Below are 24,396 nucleotides of genomic sequence, written 5' to 3' on the forward strand. Positions count from 1 at the left end.
TCGTGATGGTACCTCATTGGAATATGAGGAGACTTACATAGTCTATCGAGCTATTTCGATCGAGTGCGCTGGCGAGAGAGGTGATGGCGATGTTTGCATCGTGGCGGGAGACACCACTCGAGAGGAGATCTTGTTCCAAGCAAGTACGCATGCTATTGAGTGATGTCGAGGTCGTGCACAGCTGAAAACACAAAGACAGAATCCTTTCTGTTATAGTTGAAGGGTGGAATGCTAGACACGGCATCTGAGCTTGCAAGCGGAACCGTAAGCACTGGCAATGGTCCATACGTACAATTCATTTCATCGAAACCCCTGGTAGAGCTCAGGTCAAGGGGCTTTGGCGGATATGACGCGACGAAATCGAGCTTGGTGGTCTTCATGAGCACCTCGCGCACTCGGTGCATCGTCCGGCGTGATTCGTCCTTCATGTCCTCGGCATAGATATGCAGCTCGCGCCCCATGGCGTACCCAAAACACCCTCCACCGACGGAGCGAGCAAGGATTTTGCGGACCACGTCGCGACGAGTGAGTTCCACCGCCGGAACCAGGGACTGAATGCCGTGACTACAGTGAGCGTTGCCCCGGCAACTGTGCCTGCTATCGAGAGATGCACTTGGTCGATGTGCTGCACCCAGTCATTTGTGTATATAGGTACAAACACGAATCGAGGAAAGTATCGCACCCACAGTGAATGTCGCCCGGAACTGGATTTTTTACATGAGTGTCATTCTTGTCTTCTGCTGGATCAGCCATCTTGAATACGACGGTGGTTTCTACGGGTCTCAGGCTGCAGGATGAGGCTTACAGACGTCTAGTGGTCTAAGGGGAGGACATGTTGCCTCAGCCTGCGTGTCTAAAACCATGTCAGACGGCGCATGGCATAACGCGTCTTCGCGGCATTGGGCCGAAGCGACGCGTTGCCCGCTTCAGGTGAGCCGGCATTGAGAAGACTGACTGCACTAGGAAGTCGAGGATCCCCGAGGAAGCACCCTATGCAGTGCCGGACATGCCCGCGGAACAAAACCGTCCTCTTCTACGGATGAAGACGCACGGAGAATTCTGCAATGATAATACCACTACTTCAGGGACGTTTGAATCGGAACGATCATGCCAGGAGCCCCAGATGAGTCTGGAAAACCTTTTACGTGAATGAATAATGAACTGGGATGATTTTGTCTCAAAACGGCAGTAGGTACTTACAGCATACAGGGTAACACGCGAAGACACGGCAAGACAGCAGTACGATTAATAATGTATAGCACGTCGAGAACTGGACAGCGGACAATGATTCAAGAGGGGTGTTTACTTTGTCTCCAGCTCTTTGCGGAACTTCTCACGCAAAACAGCGGCGACAGCAGCCTTGTCCCGGATGTATCCAGAATAGGCCATAGACGAAAACTCCTTTCTAACAGCAAATCCTGCTGTGAGACCAAGGAGGAAGAAGTCGCCCAGCCAGACGACGACGCGGGCCGCTCGTGGAGCTCGATATAGGGCGGAGCGGGGATGCGTCCTCGCAGACTCTCGCATCACGTACAGCAGGCCAACCAATCCAATCGACAGCTAGGGCGGCATCGTCAACGCTAAGGATAGGGCGTTAGTACTAGGGCACACTCACGCTGCGCTGGAAGTTGTTCCCGTCGAGCCCGCTAGCCAGATACGTAGTCACGATGTTCGCGTCGTGTTGCGAGACACCGCCCGTTAGCAGGTCTTGTTCGAGGAACGCTCGCATGCTCCGCAGCGATTCTGAGGTGGTAGTGAACCAGTGACAAGCAGACAATATCTTCTCTGCTATTCCTGGTGGCGGGGACTCAGTCGATACTGCGACACCGTACACCACACCAGGTGAGCCAGGATAACTCGCTAACTATGATGCGGGTCACGTACTGTTGTCGGACCTGCTGATAGACGTGGCCGCCTCTGGAGGGTGCAACTCGAGGAACTCGTACCTGCCGGAATTCACGAGCATACCGCGCACATCCCTCATGGTGTAGTAGGACTCCTCGGAGTGATTTATATCAAACTGCAACTGGCGTCCGACAGCGTATCCGACACACCCCGCGCCAACAGAACTGGCAAAGGCTTTGCGAAGCACGTCGCGCCGAGTGAGCGCGGTGTTCCACCGTCGATACAAGGGGCTGAATGCGAGTGTTGTGGCGAGGGTGACCCCTGCACCGACGCCTGCCATCCATAGATGACCTCGTTGAAATGTTGTAACTGCGCATCCGTCAGAATTAATCCAGAAGCACAGCGGGTCCACGGCGCTCACCATGAACAACAAGTACTGGGCCTCCCTCCGAGAGTATGATCTCTCAGTCTTTGGATTGCTGGACATGACGACGACGGCAGCCTGAGTTCGCCCCGGCTGTAGCTGGGATGAGGCTTGAGGGAAAGAGAAGACAGCAGATACCATGTCCGCACCTCGGAGACCGTCATGTATGTAGTTGTACCGCGTCCGTCGCGTCTATCGACGGCTCCAATGCCGAAGGGACGCGTTGGACGATTCGAACCGGCGTTGGCAAATGAGGCAGCTTTAGGTAATCGACAGCCCTTATTGAATGCTTCCGAGGAACCGCCAAGGATCCAGCACCGGCAGCGCGACAGGCGTGTCAGCGGCGGCTCATATGAACGTCTTCCCCGGGTTCAGTATGAGACTGCATGCACCAGACAGGTGGGCTGGCGGATTACTGGTGGAGAGTGACAGAGTTTGGAACACTGCGCACATCAAATAGAACGCGATAGCAATATGAATAGCGACGAGCGCAGGTATGTCGAGCGACCGCAAACCAAAGGCGACAAGAGAAATTAATGTGACTATCCTGTTCAGACGCAACTTATTGCGCCTCCAGCTCTTGCGGAATTTACGACGCAACACAGCGGCGACAGCAGCCTTATCCTGGATCAGGGTGGTATACGGCATAGCGGGAACGTCCACATAGAGACAATGCCCAAGAGTGCCCCAAAGAGCACTGAATCGCCGAAGAGCGCGAGCACGCAAACAGCAACCGGTGCTCCGAGGAAGACAGAGCAGGGGCGCGACCTCCTTGCATCCCTCACAAACGATAGCATGGAGGCAACCGCGTTGGGAGCGTACTGAATCTGCGTCAGCTCCGGCGGCACGCATCATTAAACAAGGCTCGATTTACTGAGTCATCCCATACGCTGCGATCGAGTGCACTTGCGAGGGAGGTGATGGCTATGTTTGCATCGGAGCGCGAGACACCTCCTGCGAGTAGATCGGGCTCTAGGTAGGTCCGTACACTGTATATCGATTGCGAGGTCGTGATGAGCTGGTAGCATAGCGAGGAATCCTCTCTGTCAGGGTGGAGGCGTGGATGGGGCTATGACAATGCATGGTATGAGCGACGGCACCATACACACAACGACAACTGCACGTACGATCGTCAGGGCGCTCGGAGACATGATGGATCTTTGTGGATGAGAGGCAATAAAGCTGGGCTTGTCGAACTTCCTGAACGCCTGGCGCACCCGGCGCATCGTGCGGAGCGAGTCGTCTTTCTCTTCGTCTGCAGACATCTGGAGCGCGCGTCCCCCGGCGTAGCCCACACACCCTCCGGCCGTCGAGCTGACGGTAGCTTTCCAGACCACATCACGGCGAGTTAGCGAAGGGTTTCACTGTCGAAACCGAGGACTGAACGTCGCGACGACTGTCAGAGCCGCTGCCGCACCGGCACCCGCCATCCATAGATGCACATAATCAAAGTGCTGCGACCACCGAAACACTTACGACATGGCCTTGAGCAGCGATATCATGCACTCACAACATATTTCTCGTGGCCATATTTTGTTGAACGAGAAACCACACTTTGCAATTGCTCTCCGGGCGGGCTGTCTCAGGCTGGGACATTCCGAAAGACGGGGGAGTTGCGTAGTCTTGCAGCGACGGGGACGCAAAAGGAGTGCACACCAAGTGTACTTGCATCGCGAGGGTCATGCATGTAGCTGTGGCATGTCGGATGTTCTTGACGGCTCCAGTGCCGAAGGGACGCGTTGCTCGGTTTCATGAAGCGGCACCGCTAGATGAAGCAGCTGCAATAGGCAGCTCAGAGCCCTCGAGAAGGTTTCCCACGAGATGAGTGGGACCAACGCTTTTGCGGTGCATCGCGGTACAAATGAGGACGATGCGAAGCCTGCATGTCGTCTATACGTCCTCGAGTACCGGATGGGCCAGTAGTGAGCGCAGTGTACAAGTGCGTGCACCGTGACGGCAATGACCGAACGTAGAACTTCTGCCAGCTAGAGCAAGCCTATGCTTTCTCAATGCGCTGAATCTTGAGATGTCCAAGTCGGTCCAGATACGTGAACAGCTGGAGGACTGGACTGATCAATGGGGACAGTGGTGGCGTTGTGTTCTATCCTGGGATCGGGTATATATATAGCACGACGCGTCCGACGCGTGACGCGGGGCGGTTTGTATGGGCGCTCCCCGCTCCCCACAGGCGACCAACCGTTCTGAATCTCCGCAGCCAACACGACGGGCCCCTTCCTCTGTTGCCCTTCCTCCAGCCCATGTAGTGTCTTGAACCAATATACCTGCATTCCCTACTTTTCCCTTGTTTCTTCAACCACTGTACGTCCCAGCGAGTACTACCATCTAACCTCTCACTCGTATCCACGCCTCGCAGGTCACTGCAGCTGCATGGCTGTCTCTAATGATGTCCCCGACGCGGACGAGACCTCCTTCCAGGTCTTCGCCCGCTCCTTCGCCATGATCATCTTCTCAGAAATAGGCGACAAGACCTTCCTCATCGCCGCCATCCTCGCCATGCGCCACCCGCGCCTCGTCGTCTTCTCGGGCGCGTTCGCCTCCCTCGTCGTCATGTCTTTCCTCTCCGCCGAGCTCGGGAACCTCCTCCCCACTCTTCTTCCGAAACGATGGACACAGGTAGCGGCGGCGGTGCTCTTTTTCGTATTCGGCGCGAAGATGCTGCAAGAGGCGCGCTCAATGCGGCCGGACAAGATGGAGGAGGAGATGAAGGAGGCGGAGGAGGATATCGAGGGCGACGATGCGTTGGAAGACGGGACCGGGGTAGAGCTGGGGAACGGTCACGACGTCATACCGCTGGAGGAGGTCGAGGAGGGAGGCCGGCCCGAGATGCATGCCCGGAAGCCAAGCGTTAGCTCGAACGGGAGCGCACGGACACGGAAAGCGAAGTCTACAGCGAAGGAGTACGCAGACGCGACGCGGAACTTCTGCAGCCTTTTCCTCGGACCCGTGTTCGTACAGGCGTTTGTCCTCACCTTCCTCGGCGAGTGGGGAGACCGGAGTCAGATATCCACCATTGCACTTGCAGCTGCACATGTGCGTTGGCCATTCTTCCGGTGTCACATCTTCATTAACCCATGCGCAGAATGTATACCTTGTAACACTGGGTACCGTCATCGGACATTCATGTTGTACCGCCCTCGCCGTCATCGGCGGTCGCTACGTCTCCACGAAAATCTCCGTTAAGCATGGTGCGTCGCTCCCTGTCTCAGAACCAAACATTTGCTGACTTCCATGCGCGCAGTTACGCTCGCCGGCAGCGCACTCTTCCTCGGCTTTGGCCTCATATACCTTTACGAAGCATTCGCCTCGATAGATACCGACAACGCAGACTTCAACCCCGCAAACTAGATGATCATTGTTGCATGCACATACAGTACCCTGCATAGTTTTGTATAATCTCATCCCGGAGTGTCATTCCCTTCAACCTTCCCAGGGCGCGTGAGGCACAGCCCTGGAGCGTGTGTACTTGAGTTGCCTCCTGCGTGCTTGCATGTATGTACTGCATGCAGCAACTTATGTATATGCGCCAGTAATACGGTGGTCGACTGACCGGTGAGAGCGATATCCATGGGCTCGGGACTAGCGTTCGCTTACTACGCCATGGCTATCAAGAAAAGCAACCATAGAAGACCGTCCTCTCCTCCACTCAAAAGGTCTTCTTTAGGGTCTGCTTAGGGAGACTAAAAAGCAACAGGATCTCCACCAACTTACCTAGTACATACTACGTGTCGGACGGCAGTGCAGATCAGCAGGGCTAGTAGGCATGGTGAGCATGCGTCATGGTCAGAGTCAGGAAGACGGGCTGTTTATAGGTTATGTTACACTGACAACAATATGTCCCTGGTAGTATATCGGTTAGTACACGCGCCTGTCATCGGGCCGCGCGAAAGCGGGGTTCGACTCCCCGCCAGGGAGTCATGGTATAAGCTCTGCATATTGCACCTTTTTTTCGTGGCTATTGCATCCAAGTACTGAGAATTTCACCTTAGTAGTCTCATACCTTCACCCTCCGCGTGAGGGGTTTGTGTCGAGCCTATAGACTGAGGTACGGAACCTTGAAGAATATCGTTACATGACATATGTTGTGGGAACGGATTTTTCACACTCAAGGTCCTCTGAAAACTTGTGGAGCGGAAGCAGTGAGCGTCGTGATGAAGACCTGTGCCAACTGAAGGTCCGAATGTAACACAATTGTTTCTGTCTATGAAAAGGGACTGTAGGTTATCTCTATACCGGAACGCATCACTAGCTCGTTGCTTTGAGCTTTCGAACGCCGACACCGTGCTCATTTCAGCTCCCACACACTTCCAGCCTCCTCATGCAGTCGCTGAAGAGAAGAGACACAGCGATGAGCAGCAAGGCCTCCCATATGTTCGCGGACTCACATCTGGTTCAATCTCGAATCCGACGAGAGCCTCTAGGACCGCTCGGCCGGTCCACGCCTCTACCGCGGCGACCGTCTCCGGGGTGATGAAGTCCTGCGTCGTGCGCGAGGCGAAGACCATCTGCGCCGCGGCCGCCCTGATGCGCGGCTTCGGACAGAGAGTCCTTCCCTCAGCGTCGGTGGTGGACACGGAGGGGGGCTGTCCTTGCGTCGAGGGCGGGGGCGGCACGGTCATCGCGGGTGCCACCGGGAGGGTGGTAACGGGAGGCGTGACCGTCGCGGTTGTGTGCGTGGAGCGTGGCCAGTTCGCGGCGAGGTGGAGGATGTGGAACGTTTCCATCTACGATGACAATAGTGTGAGATACAATAGGGTGAGATAGCGGCGGCGAAGAGAGATAGCGGGGCATGTCGCACCTCTAGCGTTGCGAGCTCCGCATGCTGTGACTTCAATTCCTCGATGAGGGTCTCGTTGTGATCCGGGAAGGAAGTCTGACGTCCTTGGGAAGAGTAGAAGCTGCCGGGACGTAAGAGGATGGCCCGAAAAATGAACACTGGTATGACCTATCGGCAGATGCGTTGATAGCATTGTCAACGACGCCCGTGGACACTGTGGGTGGACGAGTGCGTTGCAGCGTGGCACTCAGCTATTGACCCTATAGAGTTAGCATGCATTTGGTTGGGCACAGGGTAAAGTACGGACGGCATGACGCAACTCGGGGTCAGCATCCACCTGTACGACTGTTAGCGGAAAGCAGTAGTCCGGTATTCCAAAAACACTGACTGGTTTGCTGATTCTGTAAGGAAGCTCGTGGGAGTCGCCATTAATGAAGTCGTAGTCGTAGTTCCTCGTAACGGCAACGCTGGCCTTGGGGACGACGACTGTACCGACGGGTACATCAATCAGACCGCCACAGGACCCTAGTCTTCCACCTTATCAGAACGTCTACAGGTGCCTGGACGATCGCGCGAGACACGAACCTTATTACGACCATATCGCCGGTGAGGCATTCTCTCACTTCCCGAACGAAGAAGTCGGCGTTAGGATAGCCCATGCCAATGCTGACGACGGAGACGGGCACGCCCTTGTACCGGCCCGTTATGGTGGTGAAACCACGCTCTGAGCTAAGCGTGAACGGCCTGGGCGACGCGTCGAGGTGGACGCGATGCCACTCGCCCGCGAAGGTGCCCCCACCGTGACCTATACGAACCTCAGCATGCGTCATCAAATTGACACACATTTTACTTCATACGTACGATGCGGTTAGCAACTTCGCCCGAGCGAATGCCGAGATGGTATACACGCTGATCTAGCGTGCGGGGGAAATCTGCAGCAACAGGTCAAATAGATTAGATGGGCTCGCTAATGATTAGGCTAGCCATGCCGCAGAAAGAGAAGTCTTGGAGCGCACTTACTCGCGTCGAGAATCAGATCCTTCATATTGACTCGCCGGCTTGCTGTAGTTGGCAGTTGGTGTCGTTGATTACCGGCGTTTGGCTTTCTGTATTGCCCCTAGTGGATTTGACCTTGTGGTGATAGGAAGTCTAAAGTCGATCAGGAAGGAGGTGGGCCGGCTCCGTATGCAGTGTTGTATTGAATTGTCGATGGTCGATAGGTGATAGTTGGATTGAATGGCTCAATTGAATGTGTGCGCGCTTGCCTCGGATCGGGAATAGCCGTTTACAGCGATCGTGCCACCCCGAATATCTCGGAGCCTCACGACCGCCACCGTCGTCCTCGTCCTCGTCGTCCTCGCCGTCCTCGGGCTGTCCGCCCACTGCTTTCTCTGTGTCACACTGCTTTCTGCAACTCCGCTTCCTCATATGATCAAGTGGTCAATGCAGCAGAGAACCAATCAAACCACCTCGCTACGGATGGGAATCAGTTGAGGCAGGACACGGTGGGCGCAGACACAAGGTATCTGCTCCGTGTAAAGCAAGCATATCATTCTTCCTGATCCATTCAGTATATGCGGCATAGTCTACCGAAGGGCGGACACAGCTTGGTGGCGGCTACGCCCCAGGCGTCTGATGTGGCAACCCGATTCGGAGCGACTCATCCGTCTTGCTGCGAGCTGCTGTAATTCTCATCGGCGCCCCCATGTCCGATGTTTCAGTCTGCGGCGGCAGGAGAACGCAGAAGCAGAGGCCGGCGTGAAAGCAGGCGCTCGGAGAGCAAGTGCAGGGAGCGCGTTTGCATGCCGCGAGAACCACGAGGCCTCTTCACAAGGCTTCCCTCCCGTGCTTGCCCATGGTGTGTAGTGGATGACCTTGTGCGGGGACGCGTGCAGGACTGACAGCGGTCCGATAGCTCAAAGCTGGGGACATCATTTCTCAATCCGGCGTTGACCGCCAGCCATGAGAGCGTCCTACGTCCAACAATCTCCGACGCGCTCAGCGGAAACACGATGTTTGTACCTGGTATCCGGAGCGCAGGTCGACTCGCTGCGGGTCTTCCCTTCCGGAGGAAGGCCTCTTACGTGTGGCAAACCGCCGCCCGAATGTGGCCCAGAGAGCGTCGCCTCTGCTCCACGGACGATCACCATTTGCCGACCGACAATCGAACTGTGCACGCCGTCACCATCAGACCCTTACGGCACAGGCTGCTCGGTATCCGTCTCCTGCAGGCTGCGGTCAGCCTGCGGTAGGGAAGTATTCCAGCTCCATGATTTGCAGCTCTTCCGACAAGGGGACCATCCCTCGAGCGGCGGCGGTAGACGGCGGGTAGCGACGAGGCTTCTGGGGCGTCTCCCCTAGGGTTCTTGCCCTACATGACATCAGCGGAGTCCTACCAGGCTGTCTTGTACTCCGTGTGAATGCACACATTCCTTTTCGAGAGCTTCACGCAGGAACAAGCCCCATGACAATCCACGGGGCTGCATGCCCAAGGACGCACTTGGTATCACCTCCGCCGGCGTGTGCTGAAGACACCTGCGGCCGACTCGAGAGATGACCCAGTCCTGCACATGTCGCGCTCGACATCGCTCGATCAGGCTATTTCAGCAACTAGCCGGCGCCACACATGCGTCCCGAGGACAAAACGTTGCTCTGTCCTCCACGATCAGCGACTGTGTAGGCAGCACCGGCCGCTCGGATAGACGGCCTTCGTCCAGGTACGGATGTGTAATCCCATAATGCAAGGTTCTGCCGCCAAGCCCTGTCACTTCTCGTGCGCCCGCAGTGTCTCTGGCCGTAAGTGCAATTCTCGGCCGTGCATACTCAGGAAGCTTGCTGCTGGCGCTGGTTATCTGATATCGATTCACAAGTCGTGTTCGTTCATCTTTCACCTGGCATGCTCGCAGCATGATTCCTGAGACGTATCGCGTACTGGGCTCGTCATCGATGCTCTCCAGAGCAGCGGAGGGCTTCTCATGTGCCTTGCGGCAGTCACTTGAAATCCCCGGGTTCCCACTGGCAGTCGTCGTATGTCCGGTGACGATGCTAGGCGCTAGTCCTTCTCAGGTAGCCTAGCCAGGAAGGGACTTTTGTCCTTAATCCCCATGGAAGGTGAGGCAATATCGCACCCGTAACTCACGAATGTCATTCTTACAAGGCAACCACCAGCGCGGGCCAAGCCACCGACCACTGGTCTGGGATTCTCAGGCCCGTCAACTGGCCGTGGTCTCACTCTGCGCAGTCCGGAGACTTTGGAAAGTGAGGGTGCGTTGCCTATATAGGTCCCGATCGAAAGCAAAGTGGGCGGTCCAGCACCGCAGGCAGAGCCTCGACCACATGGGCGCTTAGTGTGGACCCGTACCGTCGACTCAGGGCAGCGTTAATCGGAGGCACCGAAGCCATCTGTGCGGATCCTCCTTACCCACAGCGACTGAGGAATTCGGTCCGCTTTCAGCCCAGCGGAGTAGGTTTCATACTATGACACGAGACCTGTCCGCACCTCGACACCGTTTATAGGATTCCGGTCGGTGGTTGGAATCTCTCTTGCAGGCAGTCTTGCAGCCAAACTGGCTTCAAGTGTTTACCAATCCTGTCCGGCAACGGAACCAAAGAGAGGCTTTCATGGGCCTTCTTCGCCAACTATTGATGCCGCTTCCGGGGTGAGTCCGGCGCCTTACCCAAGGCCGCATGACGACTCGCAAACGGGAATTTCCGACCCACCGATATTCCCTCTCTTCGCCCGCCCTTGTGCATCCGTGTGAACTCGGTCGGCAAGAACGTAGCTCTCGCTTCGCGCCGTCAATATGTCAGTGTACCTGGGAGTCATAAGACGCGCGCAACCACTCCCGGATTGCCACAGGAGGTGAAATTCACAGTCCGCTTACATTCCGCGAAGGCTCGGGAGCCTCTGTCCACCCTCTGGTTCGGCGGGACGTCAATCATCAGAGCCTCCCTCGGCTACAAACCTAACCCGCTCCTGGACTTGTTCTCCGTGCGCTCCAGGGCCGCCGGAGCCACGGCCATCGCCTCAGCATCGCACCTGCTTCCAGCGGCCTCCTGGATCCTCTTTCGCGCAGCTCCATGCGCTCGAAGGCATCACGGCCGAGCACCGCGTCTTCTCAAGATCGGCTGAGGTGGGTAGACGGTCAGCATGTCAGGCGGCTCCCTGTCAGCAAAGGCGCTGCTGTTCCGGGAAGAGGAGCATGGTGCCCCAAGCTAACCGAATGCGGGATCGACTGATCCAGGCGGAATATGAAAAGGCAAAGCCCTTCATGGCCGATCCGGGGGCTATCAAATATTTCCCAATATCTAGGGCAACCCACCTGCGTCCACAAACCCTAATCAGTTTCAGCGTGCCTTTCTGTCCGGCGGTTGGACGAAGAACATCAGTCACACCAAACGCCCCGGCATGTGTACAAGATGCATTGACTGAAGACGCGCGACCCATCTCTCTTCTTGCTCAAACGCGGCGCGACACGACGCAGAAGACTCCAGCGTTGTCGTCACCCGACGCGTCTGGGAAGTATTTAGGAGGCCAGCTATCGCACACTCACTCCTCTCTCTCTGTTTGAAGGTCACTTTGACTGGAGAGGACACCTGACCGCCATCGACAATCTCGGCGTCGCTGCACGCTCGCTCGTAGCTTGCCAGCGATGAATTACTATAGCACAGATCTCTATTACGCGGGCCGCGATGATGGGTCCTACTACGATCAACAGCAGGGGCCAGGTCGTGTGGACAGGGACACGTCGCTCACGGAGCCAGATGCTAACGCAGCATCTTACACCGGCGGATACAAAGACGACCCTGACGTTGCGGGTTAGTGTTCTATCAGCAGTCGATACACACATATAACTTATTTCTCCTCTAGATGACCCTCACCTTGCGCTTACATCGCAAACATTGAACGCCGACGGCACGCCCAAGCGTCCCATGAACGCGTTCATGATATTCGCTCGCAAGAGGAGGCCCGAAATTTCTGCAGCTAATCAGATGATGCGCACCGGTGATGTGAGCAAGATATTGAGCCGGGAGTGGAACACAATGGAGATGGTATGACTCTCATGAATTCGTCTCGGCTAGTACTCATCTGTATAATAGCCGGAGAAGAAGTTCTACCTCGACCAGGCGAAGAAGCTCAAGGACCACTTCAACTCTCGATATCCCGACTACGTCTATCGTCGTAGACCAAACAACTCTCGGAAGAAGCGCAAGCCAGACGTTGGTCACGAGGCGTCCGCGGAAGGATCATCGAGTGTCGAGAGAGAAGACTTGGGCACCGATGACGCTCACGAGCTCGACGAAGTCGTCGAGGAGGCTGCGTTGCATGACTATCACTATCAGTTCGCACAGACCTCGGGGGCACCATCGCAGATGACCTACGGAAACGCCGCACAGTCGCACTCACTCTCCGGCTATAACGCACCATCTTCGCCATTCTCTTCGAATCGTTATGACGACAAGTCCGCTTCACTCTCGCACTCTCGGTATTCCTCTTCGACTTCGCCTCCGCTCACAGCAGGGATGTTGGCATCGCATCACGCGGGCGAGCTGAATGCTTCGAACGCATGGCCGTATCACCGGGACGGCACGAGAACAGGCCGTGTCCCTTTGTTACCGGCGCTGGATACCGGTCTTGCTCGTCAGAGGACTAGCGAGTCAGACTTGGCAGCCAGTATGAGGGCGGAAGCAACGTCTCCTCAGACTGGTGTGCGAACATGGGGAAGTGGTCCGTACTCCACCTCTTCAGGGAGCTCCAGTGCGTCCATGACGCATCACTCGAACTCGGCGTTCCCGACTCTCACTTCCCCCTTCATCCCTGCACCATCGCCTTCGCCTCGACAGGTCGATCCGCTTTCGTCGCCGATGTCGCATTACAGCGCTACTCAGGATTACTCTTCGGGGCAATCAGTGTATGCGCCCCGAGGAGCGCCCTCCTCGGGAAGGTCGGATGGCGCGTTTGAGCACCGTGGCTTCACCCAGACCAACGTACTGCCTCCGCCTGTTGCCAATACGTACCTCCCCCCTGCGGACCAACTGGGAGCGTCATGGTCGTCCCAGTATCGGTCCTTTCCTCCCTCGCACACAAACTTCTCGCCGTCGACGTTGTCTATGCCTTCCCTGCCTATGCAAGGCTCATCTCCCACGGCGCCTTCGCCTACAAACCCCAACGCAATGTCAAGCTCTCTCCCTCATATGGGGTACGTCGATCGGAATAGATTCGAGGGACGTTAGACGAAGTTTTATTGTATTTCGAGTATCGTCTCTTCCTGCTTTCGCTTTCCGCATCTCATCAGCATGGCCAACTCGTTCGCTCTCGTACAGGCTTCAGAGTATTTCGCATGAAATCAATATCTATGCCTCCCTATGGATGTCGTAGTTCGGACAGTGCGCAAACCCCTCAATCAGTTTGCGTGACACTTCGCCCGCAGAATCGCTAACTGTTTGATAGACGGGGTTTTTTGTCCGAGGACCCCCGACCCAAAGGCCTACGAATTCGGCGGTGCAAGAGTGGACTTAGGGCAGATCACAGGCAGACCGTCGCGAAACGGTCGGCTGCGCCCGATGCTGTTGCGTGCCGAGTCAGGGTCCGGATTGGCGCTCCTTAACTCCCCACCGCATTGATGCCGTAATCCCGGCCCCGCGCTGTTCGCTGTTCGTGCGTTTCGGCCTGTCACAGCACGCGTGGGCTGTGGATCGTGTCACAGGGCGTACCTTCCGGCGTGGCGGGCTTCAGGCGCTGCGATGATAGTTCGTGCTTCCATGGTGCACGTCTGCCACGAGACAGCCATTACGTGCGGAAGCACGTCCATGTTCTTCGCCCAGTCCAGCAAGGCTTAGCAACTGAAGGCGACAGTTCCGCAGCATGTCGAGAGTGATCTACCGTATTCACACGACTTCAAGTGGGCCATCTCGTGAATTGGGGTTGAACCTAGTGTAACCCATCACAGCGCCTAGGTGAGTCTACATATGGCGACTCCTTCCGACCCACGAACTTAATATCTCCCTTGTGAAGACGTATTTAGCATCGCTGCTTATGCCTTCTCATCGCTCGGCGGCTCGTGCCAAAGCATAGAAAATTAAATGGCGCTCCCGGGTGCCGTCCCTTTCCTCACGGTTGGAGCCACTCATGCAACGGCTTCGGCTGTTTACCAACGCCCGCTATGTTAAATCAAACCGCACAAAAGATGCGACATGGCCTCTACGCAGGATGTCAAATTGTCAATTCGTGCTTGGTGGCATCTCATTGGCATGCCGACAGGCTCAGTGCGGTATACACATTCAGAGAGCATTGAAGACAATGCCGCCGAAGATGTCAATCCGGATTGCGTGATCGGCGACATATGGCAACGCACTGGCGGTGGATATTCTGTCTATAAGTGATAACGGAACGGCGGTCTGAACGCCGAATCCAGAGGAATCCTCGGAGTGAATGTGGCCTGAGCGAGCTCTTGCGAGTGCGTGATTCAGCGTGTTGTTCTCGTCGTCAATCGACAGGCAGTCGCGGCTCTCCATAAGATTGTCCGGCTCGATGGGCGACTTGCTTCCCATTCATGCGTGGGTCGTACCTCCGAGGCGCTGTTCACATGTTCAGGCCCATGCTCAAGAATCAGTCAGCATCCCACAATCACTGCACGGATGCGTTGCGCATGTGGTTCTTGACGTCACCGGTACCCTATCTACTTGCAGCGATGTGTGGCTAGCCTGCTGCACGACGGACGCTCCGAGTTGAGATCCGGTCCTGCGCATCGCAGTACTGAGACAGGCCCAATGATCTACGCGTTCCATATAAGTACGACTCTCGTGATGTAGCATTAAGTACACGAAGAATCGCCGTGCGTTGTTCACCGGATCCAAGCGGGCTTTAGGTTTCTTGGCACCTCGGAGAAGCTGGTCGGATGTTCTCGTTTCCGCTGCGATTGAATTGATCTCACAGAGAGAGCTCAAAATGTTGATTCGATCGCCCACATCTAATACAGACGGTGAGACATAATTCACTCGCATCTCGAGATGAGATTGTAGGCACGATGTCCGCGACGAGGATTGACACCGTTGTTCAAGCTAGCGCGATGGCTGTGCTGGGAAAGGCATAGCGGCACGCTCAATCAGCAGACCAACGGAGCTCGAACTCCGCCTCTCTGGTACAGTTGCTTCCAGGAACTTGGACCTGGGTCTCAGCAAGCTCTAGACAGTATTCGTGATCAGCTTCCGAGCAGAAAGGGAGAACGTTCTCTCATAATTGCACTTCCACATGCAGCAATAACCAGGTAGGGAATCCCTTCATCTCCGTGAGTGGTCAGACGACATAAGAGGGTCCCCACCAGGTAGACAAACGAAACGCACATGAGACAACCAGCGCAAGCTTCTCCCGACTCTCAGGCGGCGCGCCCGCAGCCGACACGAATTATGGCGCCGTTTCTCTGTCCCACATAATCCATAAGAGTGATACACCTCTAAATGACCATCCAGGAGCGCAGGAAGCCGGAGAGACACAGACCGTAGCCATGAGGCCTCACCTATCGACCTCAAGAAAAATATATAGCCACTCGGAACCTTGGTATTATCCCATCAGTCACAGCAACGAGGCTACTGTTGCTGATGATCTAGAAACAGTGAACCCACGTCATCAACTCCAAGACTTCATGCGAGGAATCTGCAACAAATGCGTGCAATCTTGTGGATTTCACGTTAACAGGTCGAGGCACCCTGAGAATCCGATGTTGTCGTGGCGGATAGGCCGTTGCACTAATCGGCCGAGAATTTCCTTCTTGAAACGGCTCTCAAGCTAGAAGAACGGCTGGGTGCTTGGTTGCGCGCCACCTGTGTGCCGCAAGCGCTGTTAGCCCAGCTGACGAGATGCGTACCTTGCGGAGCCGCCAGCAGAGCAGGGTATGCCTACAAATGGTGAACGGAGGGAACCATGTAGCAGCGCCCGTGCGAATTATCTTGCTACAGTCCGGCAGGACGAATATCCATGCTTCCGCATCCTCGCACGGCCATATGGCAAGGCGCGACACGAGCGGCAGTCCTGTAACTCGGCATTGCGCGGGTGGCCTAGGGCTTTGTGCTCGCACCGGATATCGCCACAGAAGATCGCAGCGGAGGCCAAATACCTCCGACACGTACGGTACATCCCACCAGAGACGGTCTTCTCCCAACTGGGTATGAGCACTTCGAGTCCGGTAGGTGAGCGACTTCCGGTGCTGTCTTCTAGCTGCAGATGTCTCCAATTTGCAAGATTCTCTGCGCATAAATGGCTAGTCATCATTTGCTGATCGTTCCTTTCTCGGCCGCCAACATTCTTGTCGGCGAGAGCCCGTTTTGCGGATGTATCTGAACCTTGAGACCGATAGGCACGAAGCCCGTACGGTCTGAGAAGATGATTAGCTCTTGGGCGAAGGAAAATGACAAGAGGTTAAATAGAATACACCTGTCAGATGTCTTCGAAATTACGAATACAGCGTGGTTACGTTCGCTACCGTCACTGAAGCGCCCCTTGCGAGTCCTTCTATGAATGCTATGAGCGATGAAATTTCGTAGACTCTGTTCAACGATACCCACAGGTTGTTGCACTCCGTCCGGTTGTTGGACCGAAGTAGTGATAGAATAGGCGATATTGAAATCAAATCAGTCTGCTGTCGTTCCGACTCGTGTTGCTGTCCCATATTATGGAGGGATCGGGAGGTATTGACCCTGCGGCAATGCCCAGTAAATCAGTAAAACGCAGAGCTTTCCTATGTCCATGTAGAAATGGGCAATGACTAGTAGGATACTGACCCAGTAGTATATGACAGCTCGAGGGCACGCGAACAGAACCGGCGTTAGGGATGTTTACCGCCTCTCCCGATAGTCTACACATGTTGGTATTCTTCAAGGATCCTGGATTATAGCCAGTTTCCTTCGGCACTTCCAGCTATCGACGGAAAGGACTTGTCCAGATTAGAGGCCAGACGCTGTCCGGCCCGCCTGAAGCCGTCGGTGCCACCATGGCATCGTGGCCGAAGACTCTCGGAAGACGCGAAGTGGTGACCGTCCACACCCATATCGAGAGATTATGCATCTAGGTTCAGATAGGTGTGTTCCATGGAGTACCCCGCATTGCTCGCTCGAGTGTGTGATGCGAGTACGAGTATCATCTGATGAGAGCCACCCATGAACTCAAACAGCGAGTGACCTCCAGTGCCACCCAGTTTGGACGGAGTTGTACAATGTGGCTGATCACATGTTCCGCCATCAGTCCGCTATTACTATTAGTATGTCAACCGAACCACAATGATGTCGTCCACGTAGCAAAACCTACGTCCGACGACGAGGGCTTGACATTGTTCGCTCGTATGTTATCCTTGGACTTCCCTCTAGCCATCTGGTGAAATCGCGGGAGTCTTGACTCTTGAGTACTAGATTTGACGCCGCAAGCAGCTGTGTCATGCGACTCGTGTCTCCGGTGCCGCATGCGGCTATATCTCACAGCTGCTCACAGTACGACACTTTCCTCGACACTCAGCTGCTCGTTTTGAAGCGGGAACATCACGCCGATATACGCGGCTTCGACTCTGGACACGGGGGCCTACTATCGAAAACGGCCAACCACGGGATTGGGCGGCCAGCGCATAAGACGTTTTGATCCCTCTGCTTCGCTTCGTGCTCAGCTGACTCAAATAAGACCACAAACGTTCATCATCACAGATTGCGCCGGGCGCTGCATATATTAATGAAGTCATCGACCCCTCCTCCAACACCCGACGCCACGCTCGACGTCGACGCTGAACCGCGTTACTTTCGCTCGAACGCACATCGCGACGCGACGACGATGGCGACGACGATGGCACTCATCGTCTATGCGGTGCTGTTGACTTTGACATGTGTTGTGCTCTCTGAGCCCACCGCGGGGTCAAGACCATCCTTGTTTCCCAAAGATGGAACGGCACGCATCGGCTCCACATCTCATTCACTCAACGTATCTTCATGTCCCGGTTCGCAGTTAAGTTTATATTGCCTGTTCGCTCCTCCTAATTGCATGGATTTTGCATAGGCTATACGCTGGACTCTTTGAGCGAATCAAAGACGGGCCTCACAGCGCAATTGCGGCTCGCAGGGGATGCTTGCGACGCTTTCGGCACGGATATCGTGGATCTAAGTCTGCAGGTAACCTACGACACCAATCAGAGGTAATATATCCTAGTCCGACTGAGAATGCAGGATGACCTGAGCCACTCTGTATTAGGCTCCGTGTCAACATCTTCGATACTGCGCAGTCGCAATTCACCATCCCATCGTCGGTTATTTCCGTGCCTCCCGAACCTACCGAAAGTTACGCGCAGACGTCAGACCTCGTGTTCAACTACGAGTCGTCGCCTTTCGCATTTTGGATCAGTCGTCGGTCGGAACCAGATGCGCTGCCATTATTCGATACTCGAATCAGCTCATTGCCTCCCACGCCGATCCCGCCACTCAATGAAAGTGACCCGTCCACTGCATTGGATGGGTTCCCCTTGGTATTTGAGGACCAGTACCTCCAGCTCACGTCCGCTCTTCCGTACGATGCCAACATTTACGGGCTGGGTGAAGTGATTGCAAGCAGCGGTTTCCGGCGTGACATAGGAACCAGTGGGGGCCCCGGGACAATCCAGACTATGTGGGCCCGAGATATCGACGATCCAGTGGATGAAAATGTGTATGTACATGAGCTCATTTTCTGTGTTGCAGTGGCTGACCTCGGTTTACTGCGCAGCTACGGCTCGCATTCCGTATACCTGGAGCACCGTTACAATGATACTTCGCGGAAAGCCCAGTCACACGGAGTCTTCCACTTCAGGTTCGGTGCATCACCCTTGTCCGACCGTCGATGATGCTAATCGCTGATGTCATGGCAGTGCTGCTGGTTCTGATACGTTATTGGCGACTCCGCCGTCGTCTCCCGTCTCCCTAATCCAATACCGCGCCGTGGGAGGCACCTTCGACTTCTATTTCTTCTCGGGCCCCACTCCCCAGGACGTAATCGAGCAGTACGGCCAGCTCATAGGGCTGCCAACTTGGCAGCCTCTCTTCGGTCTTGGCTTTCATTTGTGCAGATGGGGTTACACGAACATTACGGAGACAAAGGAACAAGTGACCCGGATGAGGGAAGCAAATATCCCCCTTGAAGGTTCGCCAACCAGGCTGCTATGTGCTCGGGTGCTGTCTGACGTCTTGTGTTATGTAGTGATGTGGAATGATATCGACCTCTACCACGCTGTGAGAGACTTCACTACGGATCCCGTGTCTTACCCTGCAGAGGAAGTACGGGCGTTCATTCAAGAACTGGTAAGTCCACCTCACAAGCTGGGGATGTTTTCTTAAATCCGCTTGGGTAGGCGGCCAACCATCAGCACTACATACCGATTGTAGATGCCGCCATCGCCAAGCAAGTCAATTCAACCGATATTGTACGTCTGCTTTTTACAACGGCGGCCCTATGCTGACCCTCTGACCAGTACGACCCGTACACGCGGGGTGTGGAGCTGTGAGTTTCATGCTAGGTCTGACTGTGTTCTCGCGTCGATGACTGTCCTCTACAGGAACGTGTGGGTCAAGAACCCCGATGGGTCCGAATACGTCGGTCAAGTGTGGCCGGGCTATACGGTGAGCCCCACCGTGTCTTCTTGCCCAAGTGCTCGGGTCTGCGCGCTCACCTGGCGTCCTGCCGGCCTGGTTCTGTGACTAGGTGTTTCCCGACTGGTTCTCTGACAACATCGAAGACTACTGGACGGAGGCGCTCAGCAACTGGTCACAAGGAGGCGTCGAATTCTCGGGAATCTGGCTGGACATGAATGAGGTGTCTTCCTTCTGCAACGGCTCATGGTCAGCTGAGGTCTTTTGTTCCAATTTTACTGGCGCTGACACATGTGTGCAGCGGTACTGGGGCTGATCTCTCTACCCCAACCCCGGTTTCTCTGCCTGGCGATCCTGGCAATCTCGTCACGGACTATCCCGAAGGGTGCGACTCTCATCGTCGCCGACAACTCCGACTGATGGTTTCCCAGCTACAATGTGTCGGTTTGGGGCCCGAGTGGAAATATCACGATCAACGGTACTTTAACATACGCCGCGAATGAGCGTTCGTTTGCTCCTGTGACCAAGAGGGGCGTTGGCGCCGGCGAGCAGTCTGGCGTCAATCTGAACTTCCCGCCATATGCCATTCATAACGGTAAGGGAGCTTTCCGGGTGCCACAACGGCGAGTTCGCTGATTGTAAATGCCGGTAGGGTTCGGTCCGCTATATGTCCACACTCTCGACACGAACGCTACTCATGTTGGCGGCTATGCCGAGTTGGACGTCCACAACATGTTCGGGCTGATGGAGGAGAAGACGACCCATCTCGCTGTTCAGAAGGTTCTTGGTATTCGTCCGTTCCTCATCAGCCGCTCGACGTTCCCCAGCTCTGGCAAGTGGACTGGCCACTGGCTCGGCGATAACCATAGCAAGTGGTCGTACATGTACTACAACATCCAGGGCGTCCTGCAATTCCAACTGTTCCAGATCCCTATGGTCGGCGCTGATACCTGCGGGTTTGAGGGTAATACGGACGAAGAGCTGTGCAGCCGATGGATGCAGATGTCAGCATTTATGCCGTTCTATCGGAACCATAACCAGCTTTCGGCGCTGCCACAGGAACCGTACAGGTGGGACAGCGTCGCGAATGCCTCCCGCACGGCGATCAGCATCCGTTATTCCCTGCTGCCCTACTGGGTGAGCTCCTCCTGACCGCTCTGTATCCGTGTGCCTAGACTAAACCTCTTTGTAGTACACGCTGTTCGCCAACTCGTCCACGTGTGGCTCACCGGTCGTGCGCGCCCTGTTCTACGAATTCCCGGACGAGCCGGAGCTGTTCGCGATTGACAGGCAATACCTCGTAGGGCGAGACGTTCTCGTGACGCCAGTTTTGACCCCAAATGTCTCAACGGTTGACGGTAGGTCCCTCGAGACTTTCCATATGGGGGAGAACTTACCTCGATGGTAGGTATGTTCCCCGGTAGGGGCCAGGTGACATGGCGCGATTGGTACACGCACGAAATTGTCAATGCTACTTCCGGCGGAAACACCACCTTGGATGCCCCGCTCGGACACATTCCCGTGCACATCCGGGACGGATCGGCGATTCTCTTGTACGGGGCGTCTGCCTACACGGTCGAGGAGACGCGCCAAGGGCCGTACTCTCTACTCGTCTCCCTGTCACCCGACGGGACAGCATTTGGTACGGCATACGTCGATGACGGGCTGAGCGTCCCGCCGACTCCGAACACGACTCTGACCTTCGTCGCCGGTAACGGCACGCTGTCAATCATCAGTAACGGTGACTTCTCTATTCAGCAGGCTCTGCGAGAGGTGACGATCCTGGGGACTGGGCAAGCGAAGCCAGAATCTGTCATCGTACCGGGGCAGATGAACGCAACGTGGACTTACAAGCCTGACACCGAGGAGCTCGTCGTGACCGGGTTTGATTTGGATTTGAACAACGACACTCTCATCTCATGGATGTAACGAATTGAATCTCGTGTGCATATGTTCTCGTCCCCTTGCGTCAGGATGGAATGTAATGAATATCTCTCGTAGTATTGTCGTCGGACGGCACACCTTGACTCACCGCTGCCCAACTTTGAGAATTTAACCTCGTTGCAATGGTAGATCGATAGACGCCCATAACGGAAGCATATTCTGATTAGTCAGCAGGTTCGCCAACAGTTTCCACACTGAGACGACCAGGCCGTAGTCGACGACTCTTCGACCTCGACGGTCACTCCCTGTGCTCGCTCCAGAACCACGCTTTGCTATTCCCTGAAACTAGTGTTTCGCTGGTAAGTTGACCCCTCTTCCTCGCTTGGATGGGCTTGTGCAGTAGTAACTCAGGCTGTCGTGGCGGTAGAACCTCGTAGTGCTGTAGGCCTTTCTAGGACGCCGGTCACGGACATGTCGCGGGTTGCGCACATCCGGAGAGACATCGCCGCTATTGAGCAACAACTCTGCTCCATTGAAGCCGAAAAGCAACAAGCGCGAGAGGCCCTAGACGTCCTGTCAGCGAAGAGACGCTTATTGGAGGCGCGTCGCACTGCACTCGACGCGCAGGCCACGCCCGTTCACTGGCTCCCATCTGAACTCCTACTCGACATCTTTGTCGCTTTTCTCCAAGCAGATGCGTCCGCACCGGTTACGTTGGAACTTTCGGTGCGCCCTATCACCGTCTCCCTCGTGTGTCGACAGTGGCGATCGCTAGCTCTCTCGACGTCGAGCCTATGGTTCCGCATCCCCGTCCACACTCGACCTATGATACTTTTCTTGAGCCGCTCTCAGGAGACGATGCTGGAACTAGCTTTCTTGCAAACTCCTGTTTTCGACGTCTCATCTTGGGATGCGACCCACTTGTCATTACGCCCTTACGTTCCACGTGTGCGGTCAATCCGATGGCGGATGACAGGCGGCAAGAGCCGTGATATGCTCAACAAGTTGATGACCAGTGATGTGCCGTTGTGCGCATTGCAGGTCATTGACATCTGCGGTCCGGCGCAGCAGAGAAGACTACAGTTCTGGGCAGTCGAACGCTACGTATGGATGAACAACACAACCCTCCCGGCGCTCGAGGAGTTGCGTCTCACTGCAGCCATGGCTCTTTCCAAACCTCCAGTTCGCTTTCCTCGATTGCGTATCCTACAACTCGACCACCGGGATTTGCGGCTCTCAGTGTTATATCAACTGCTTCAATGCACCCCGAACCTCAAAACACTTGTTCTAGTTGATATCGTACCAAGGTTGGATTTCGCTATACGGTCTATACCCGCTCGACTCGGTGACCGCCCTCGAATACAGTGGGCCTGGGCCTCAACCTCACAGCCTCGAATATACCGCGACGTGCCTGTTTTGGCTTGCCTGGAGCACCTTGATTGGAGCTTTGCTCCCCCCGCGGATGCTTGGCTCCTTTTCCTTCTCCTCGACACTCCGAATCTGCGATCTCTTGCTCTGTGCCTCAACACTGGCCTGAGTCGATGGCCGCGTTACACGGGCTACGATCCCTCCAACCCCGACCCTGCCATTCAAGACAGCATTCCAGTGTGCCTGTCTTCTCTCCGAGAGCTGGATGTCCAATGTATTGATGACGAAGCGTTACGTTATGTTTTCCACAAACTCCACTTTCCCTCGCTCACGAAACTACACATCACGTATCTGCCGCCCCTCCGTGCGCGGTGCGAGCTTCCACGGCTTCCCCGCCACGAGAGCATGTTCCGCGAGCCTCGGCTTCACACCGTGACGGATCTCAAGCTCTCGCACTTCACTCTCGACATCGACGAGACCAAGACGATGCTGCGATATATGCCCGCTCTCACTCACCTTACTTTCCTGGACTGCCCTCAAGCGGCCGGCGTCGTCTGCGCTCTGTCTGGCGGCACTTGTGACAACCGACACGTGAACCCGCTCAACATCTGGATATGTCCGCGGCTCGAAGTCTTCCGGGTGGTGGACGTTCCCGACCTCAGATTCCGGTGCCTGCGAGGGATGCTCCACGCGCGATTCCATGGTTCCCGGGCACCCGGCTCCTGCCTCACCACTCCGTCGAAGCAGGGGCCTCGCGTGCCGGGATCCTCTTCTCCACGTGTCGTCAAGCCTTTGCGGAGAAGACTTCGGGATGACGACCTCAGTAGCGCCGACGGCTCTACGTCTTCGCCGTCCTCACGCGCGGGCGCTACCATTGGATGGAACCCATATGCCTCCATGCGACCATCGCTGCTCCGCATCGTATGCGTTGAGGGATGTCGCCGAGTCTCTGAGATAGAGGCGATGTCCTTGGGTGACGAATTCCCGTCCCTGAGGGTCAAGTGGGAAGCGTAGCCGAAATGTCCCGCGTTCAGTGAGTCGCCACGATCTCTTCCTTGAGGTTTCGTTACTCAAATATTGCATTGTGCCGCTGCTCTGTGCTTAGACGTGACAACCTCAACCTCAACTATTCCCGTTATTCCTACTGCGATACCTAATTCCCGGATCCTCATAACTCTGAACTGTGTGCGTATTGCACCTCTGATAGTCTATTCGTCCTGGCCTTGCGATACCCGCTACTTCTATGCGGACGCGTTGTTAAACCGTGTCCCCAAATGTCACTTACGATCTCAGACTGCCACTCTGGTATTCTAAATGATGTTGACGACTTGGTACCATGTATACGTGTACGATATATAGTCCGTGGTCACTTCATGAGTCCTATCTCTCCGAAAGCCTGCGCGATGTGGGTTCTGATCACACTTTGTTGTCTGAGAAAGATGGCGGAGCTAAGAAGCTCAACGCCAATTAGATAAGCAAATTCATACCA

The 24,396-nt window shown here is 55.4% G+C and overlaps 7 protein-coding genes and 1 non-coding gene across 8 annotated transcripts; 5 read left to right on the forward strand and 3 right to left on the reverse strand.

Annotated features, from left to right (window-relative positions):
* Positions 1–1,146: 1,146 nt before the first annotated feature.
* Positions 1,147–2,194, reverse strand: B0H18DRAFT_991220 (uncharacterized protein). The gene is made up of 3 exons (XM_048045043.1): positions 1,885–2,194; positions 1,616–1,818; positions 1,147–1,560 (listed from the first exon to the last, which is right to left on the reverse strand). Exons 1-3 carry the CDS (start codon positions 2,183–2,185, stop codon positions 1,303–1,305), a joined length of 762 nt encoding a protein of 253 aa, XP_047896578.1. The 5' UTR covers positions 2,186–2,194; the 3' UTR covers positions 1,147–1,302.
* Positions 2,195–2,898: 704 nt separating this feature from the next.
* On the reverse strand, positions 2,899–3,534 carry B0H18DRAFT_1116488 (uncharacterized protein; the record flags this gene model as incomplete). Its single annotated transcript, XM_048033434.1, has 3 exons — positions 2,899–3,090; positions 3,144–3,338; positions 3,397–3,534. The coding sequence occupies 3 exons, from the start codon at positions 3,532–3,534 to the stop codon at positions 2,899–2,901; spliced, it is 525 nt and encodes a 174-aa protein (XP_047896579.1).
* Positions 3,535–4,428: 894 nt separating this feature from the next.
* Positions 4,429–5,712, forward strand: B0H18DRAFT_991230 (uncharacterized protein). The gene is made up of 4 exons (XM_048045044.1): positions 4,429–4,588; positions 4,644–5,320; positions 5,370–5,475; positions 5,529–5,712. The coding sequence occupies exons 2-4, from the start codon at positions 4,658–4,660 to the stop codon at positions 5,633–5,635; spliced, it is 876 nt and encodes a 291-aa protein (XP_047896580.1). The 5' UTR covers positions 4,429–4,588; positions 4,644–4,657; the 3' UTR covers positions 5,636–5,712.
* Positions 5,713–6,124: 412 nt separating this feature from the next.
* B0H18DRAFT_t58 lies at positions 6,125–6,202 on the forward strand. Its single transcript has one exon. It is a non-coding gene; the product is annotated as a tRNA-Asp (tRNA).
* A 111-nt stretch (positions 6,203–6,313) lies between these two features.
* On the reverse strand, positions 6,314–8,391 carry B0H18DRAFT_991237 (purine and uridine phosphorylase). The gene is made up of 10 exons (XM_048045045.1): positions 8,085–8,391; positions 7,926–7,996; positions 7,832–7,869; positions 7,650–7,808; positions 7,453–7,594; positions 7,372–7,401; positions 7,233–7,315; positions 7,086–7,185; positions 6,673–7,011; positions 6,314–6,614 (listed from the first exon to the last, which is right to left on the reverse strand). The coding sequence occupies exons 1-10, from the start codon at positions 8,107–8,109 to the stop codon at positions 6,573–6,575; spliced, it is 1,029 nt and encodes a 342-aa protein (XP_047896581.1). The 5' UTR covers positions 8,110–8,391; the 3' UTR covers positions 6,314–6,572.
* A 3,325-nt stretch (positions 8,392–11,716) lies between these two features.
* Positions 11,717–13,298, forward strand: B0H18DRAFT_1116491 (uncharacterized protein; the record flags this gene model as incomplete). Its single annotated transcript, XM_048033435.1, has 3 exons — positions 11,717–11,882; positions 11,935–12,116; positions 12,165–13,298. The coding sequence occupies 3 exons, from the start codon at positions 11,717–11,719 to the stop codon at positions 13,296–13,298; spliced, it is 1,482 nt and encodes a 493-aa protein (XP_047896582.1).
* Positions 13,299–17,788: 4,490 nt separating this feature from the next.
* Positions 17,789–21,750, forward strand: B0H18DRAFT_991270 (glycosyl hydrolases family 31-domain-containing protein). Its single transcript, XM_048045046.1, has 15 exons — positions 17,789–18,037; positions 18,097–18,232; positions 18,289–18,738; positions 18,796–18,879; positions 18,938–19,209; positions 19,267–19,367; positions 19,418–19,489; positions 19,538–19,566; positions 19,622–19,685; positions 19,768–19,904; positions 19,957–20,040; positions 20,087–20,250; positions 20,308–20,792; positions 20,848–21,013; positions 21,064–21,750. The coding sequence occupies exons 1-15, from the start codon at positions 17,875–17,877 to the stop codon at positions 21,582–21,584; spliced, it is 2,928 nt and encodes a 975-aa protein (XP_047896583.1). The 5' UTR covers positions 17,789–17,874; the 3' UTR covers positions 21,585–21,750.
* On the forward strand, positions 21,741–24,393 carry B0H18DRAFT_991282 (uncharacterized protein). Its single transcript, XM_048045047.1, has 3 exons — positions 21,741–21,898; positions 21,967–23,940; positions 24,013–24,393. The coding sequence occupies exon 2, from the start codon at positions 22,011–22,013 to the stop codon at positions 23,919–23,921; it is 1,911 nt and encodes a 636-aa protein (XP_047896584.1). The 5' UTR covers positions 21,741–21,898; positions 21,967–22,010; the 3' UTR covers positions 23,922–23,940; positions 24,013–24,393.
* The last annotated feature ends 3 nt before the right edge of the window (positions 24,394–24,396 follow it).

This window comes from Fomitopsis serialis (genome assembly GCF_022376445.1).
Source record: "Fomitopsis serialis strain Sig1Antser10 chromosome Unknown B0H18scaffold_14, whole genome shotgun sequence".
Classification (NCBI taxonomy): domain Eukaryota; kingdom Fungi; phylum Basidiomycota; class Agaricomycetes; order Polyporales; family Fomitopsidaceae; genus Fomitopsis; species Fomitopsis serialis.

Coding starts and splice junctions, on each gene's coding strand:
- B0H18DRAFT_991220 (XM_048045043.1), bottom strand. CDS start 2,185: ATGGCAGGCGTCGGTGCAGGGGTCACCCTCGCCACAACACTCGCATTC. Junction 1,819..1,884: donor TATCAGCAGGTCCGACAACA/GTACGTGACCCG, acceptor ACGGTGTCGCAG/TATCGACTGAGTCCCCGCCA. Junction 1,561..1,615: donor GGAACAACTTCCAGCGCAGC/GTGAGTGTGCCC, acceptor ATGCCGCCCTAG/CTGTCGATTGGATTGGTTGG.
- B0H18DRAFT_991230 (XM_048045044.1), top strand. CDS start 4,658: ATGGCTGTCTCTAATGATGTCCCCGACGCGGACGAGACCTCCTTCCAG. Junction 5,321..5,369: donor TTGCACTTGCAGCTGCACAT/GTGCGTTGGCCA, acceptor ACCCATGCGCAG/AATGTATACCTTGTAACACT. Junction 5,476..5,528: donor GAAAATCTCCGTTAAGCATG/GTGCGTCGCTCC, acceptor CCATGCGCGCAG/TTACGCTCGCCGGCAGCGCA.
- B0H18DRAFT_991237 (XM_048045045.1), bottom strand. CDS start 8,109: ATGAAGGATCTGATTCTCGACGCGA. Junction 7,595..7,649: donor GGCGATATGGTCGTAATAAG/GTTCGTGTCTCG, acceptor ATAAGGTGGAAG/ACTAGGGTCCTGTGGCGGTC. Junction 6,615..6,672: donor GATTCGAGATTGAACCAGAT/GTGAGTCCGCGA, acceptor TCTTCTCTTCAG/CGACTGCATGAGGAGGCTGG.
- B0H18DRAFT_991270 (XM_048045046.1), top strand. CDS start 17,875: ATGGCGACGACGATGGCACTCATCGTCTATGCGGTGCTGTTGACTTTG. Junction 19,368..19,417: donor GGGCGTTCATTCAAGAACTG/GTAAGTCCACCT, acceptor CCGCTTGGGTAG/GCGGCCAACCATCAGCACTA. Junction 20,793..20,847: donor ATTCCCTGCTGCCCTACTGG/GTGAGCTCCTCC, acceptor ACCTCTTTGTAG/TACACGCTGTTCGCCAACTC.
- B0H18DRAFT_991282 (XM_048045047.1), top strand. CDS start 22,011: ATGTCGCGGGTTGCGCACATCCGGAGAGACATCGCCGCTATTGAGCAA.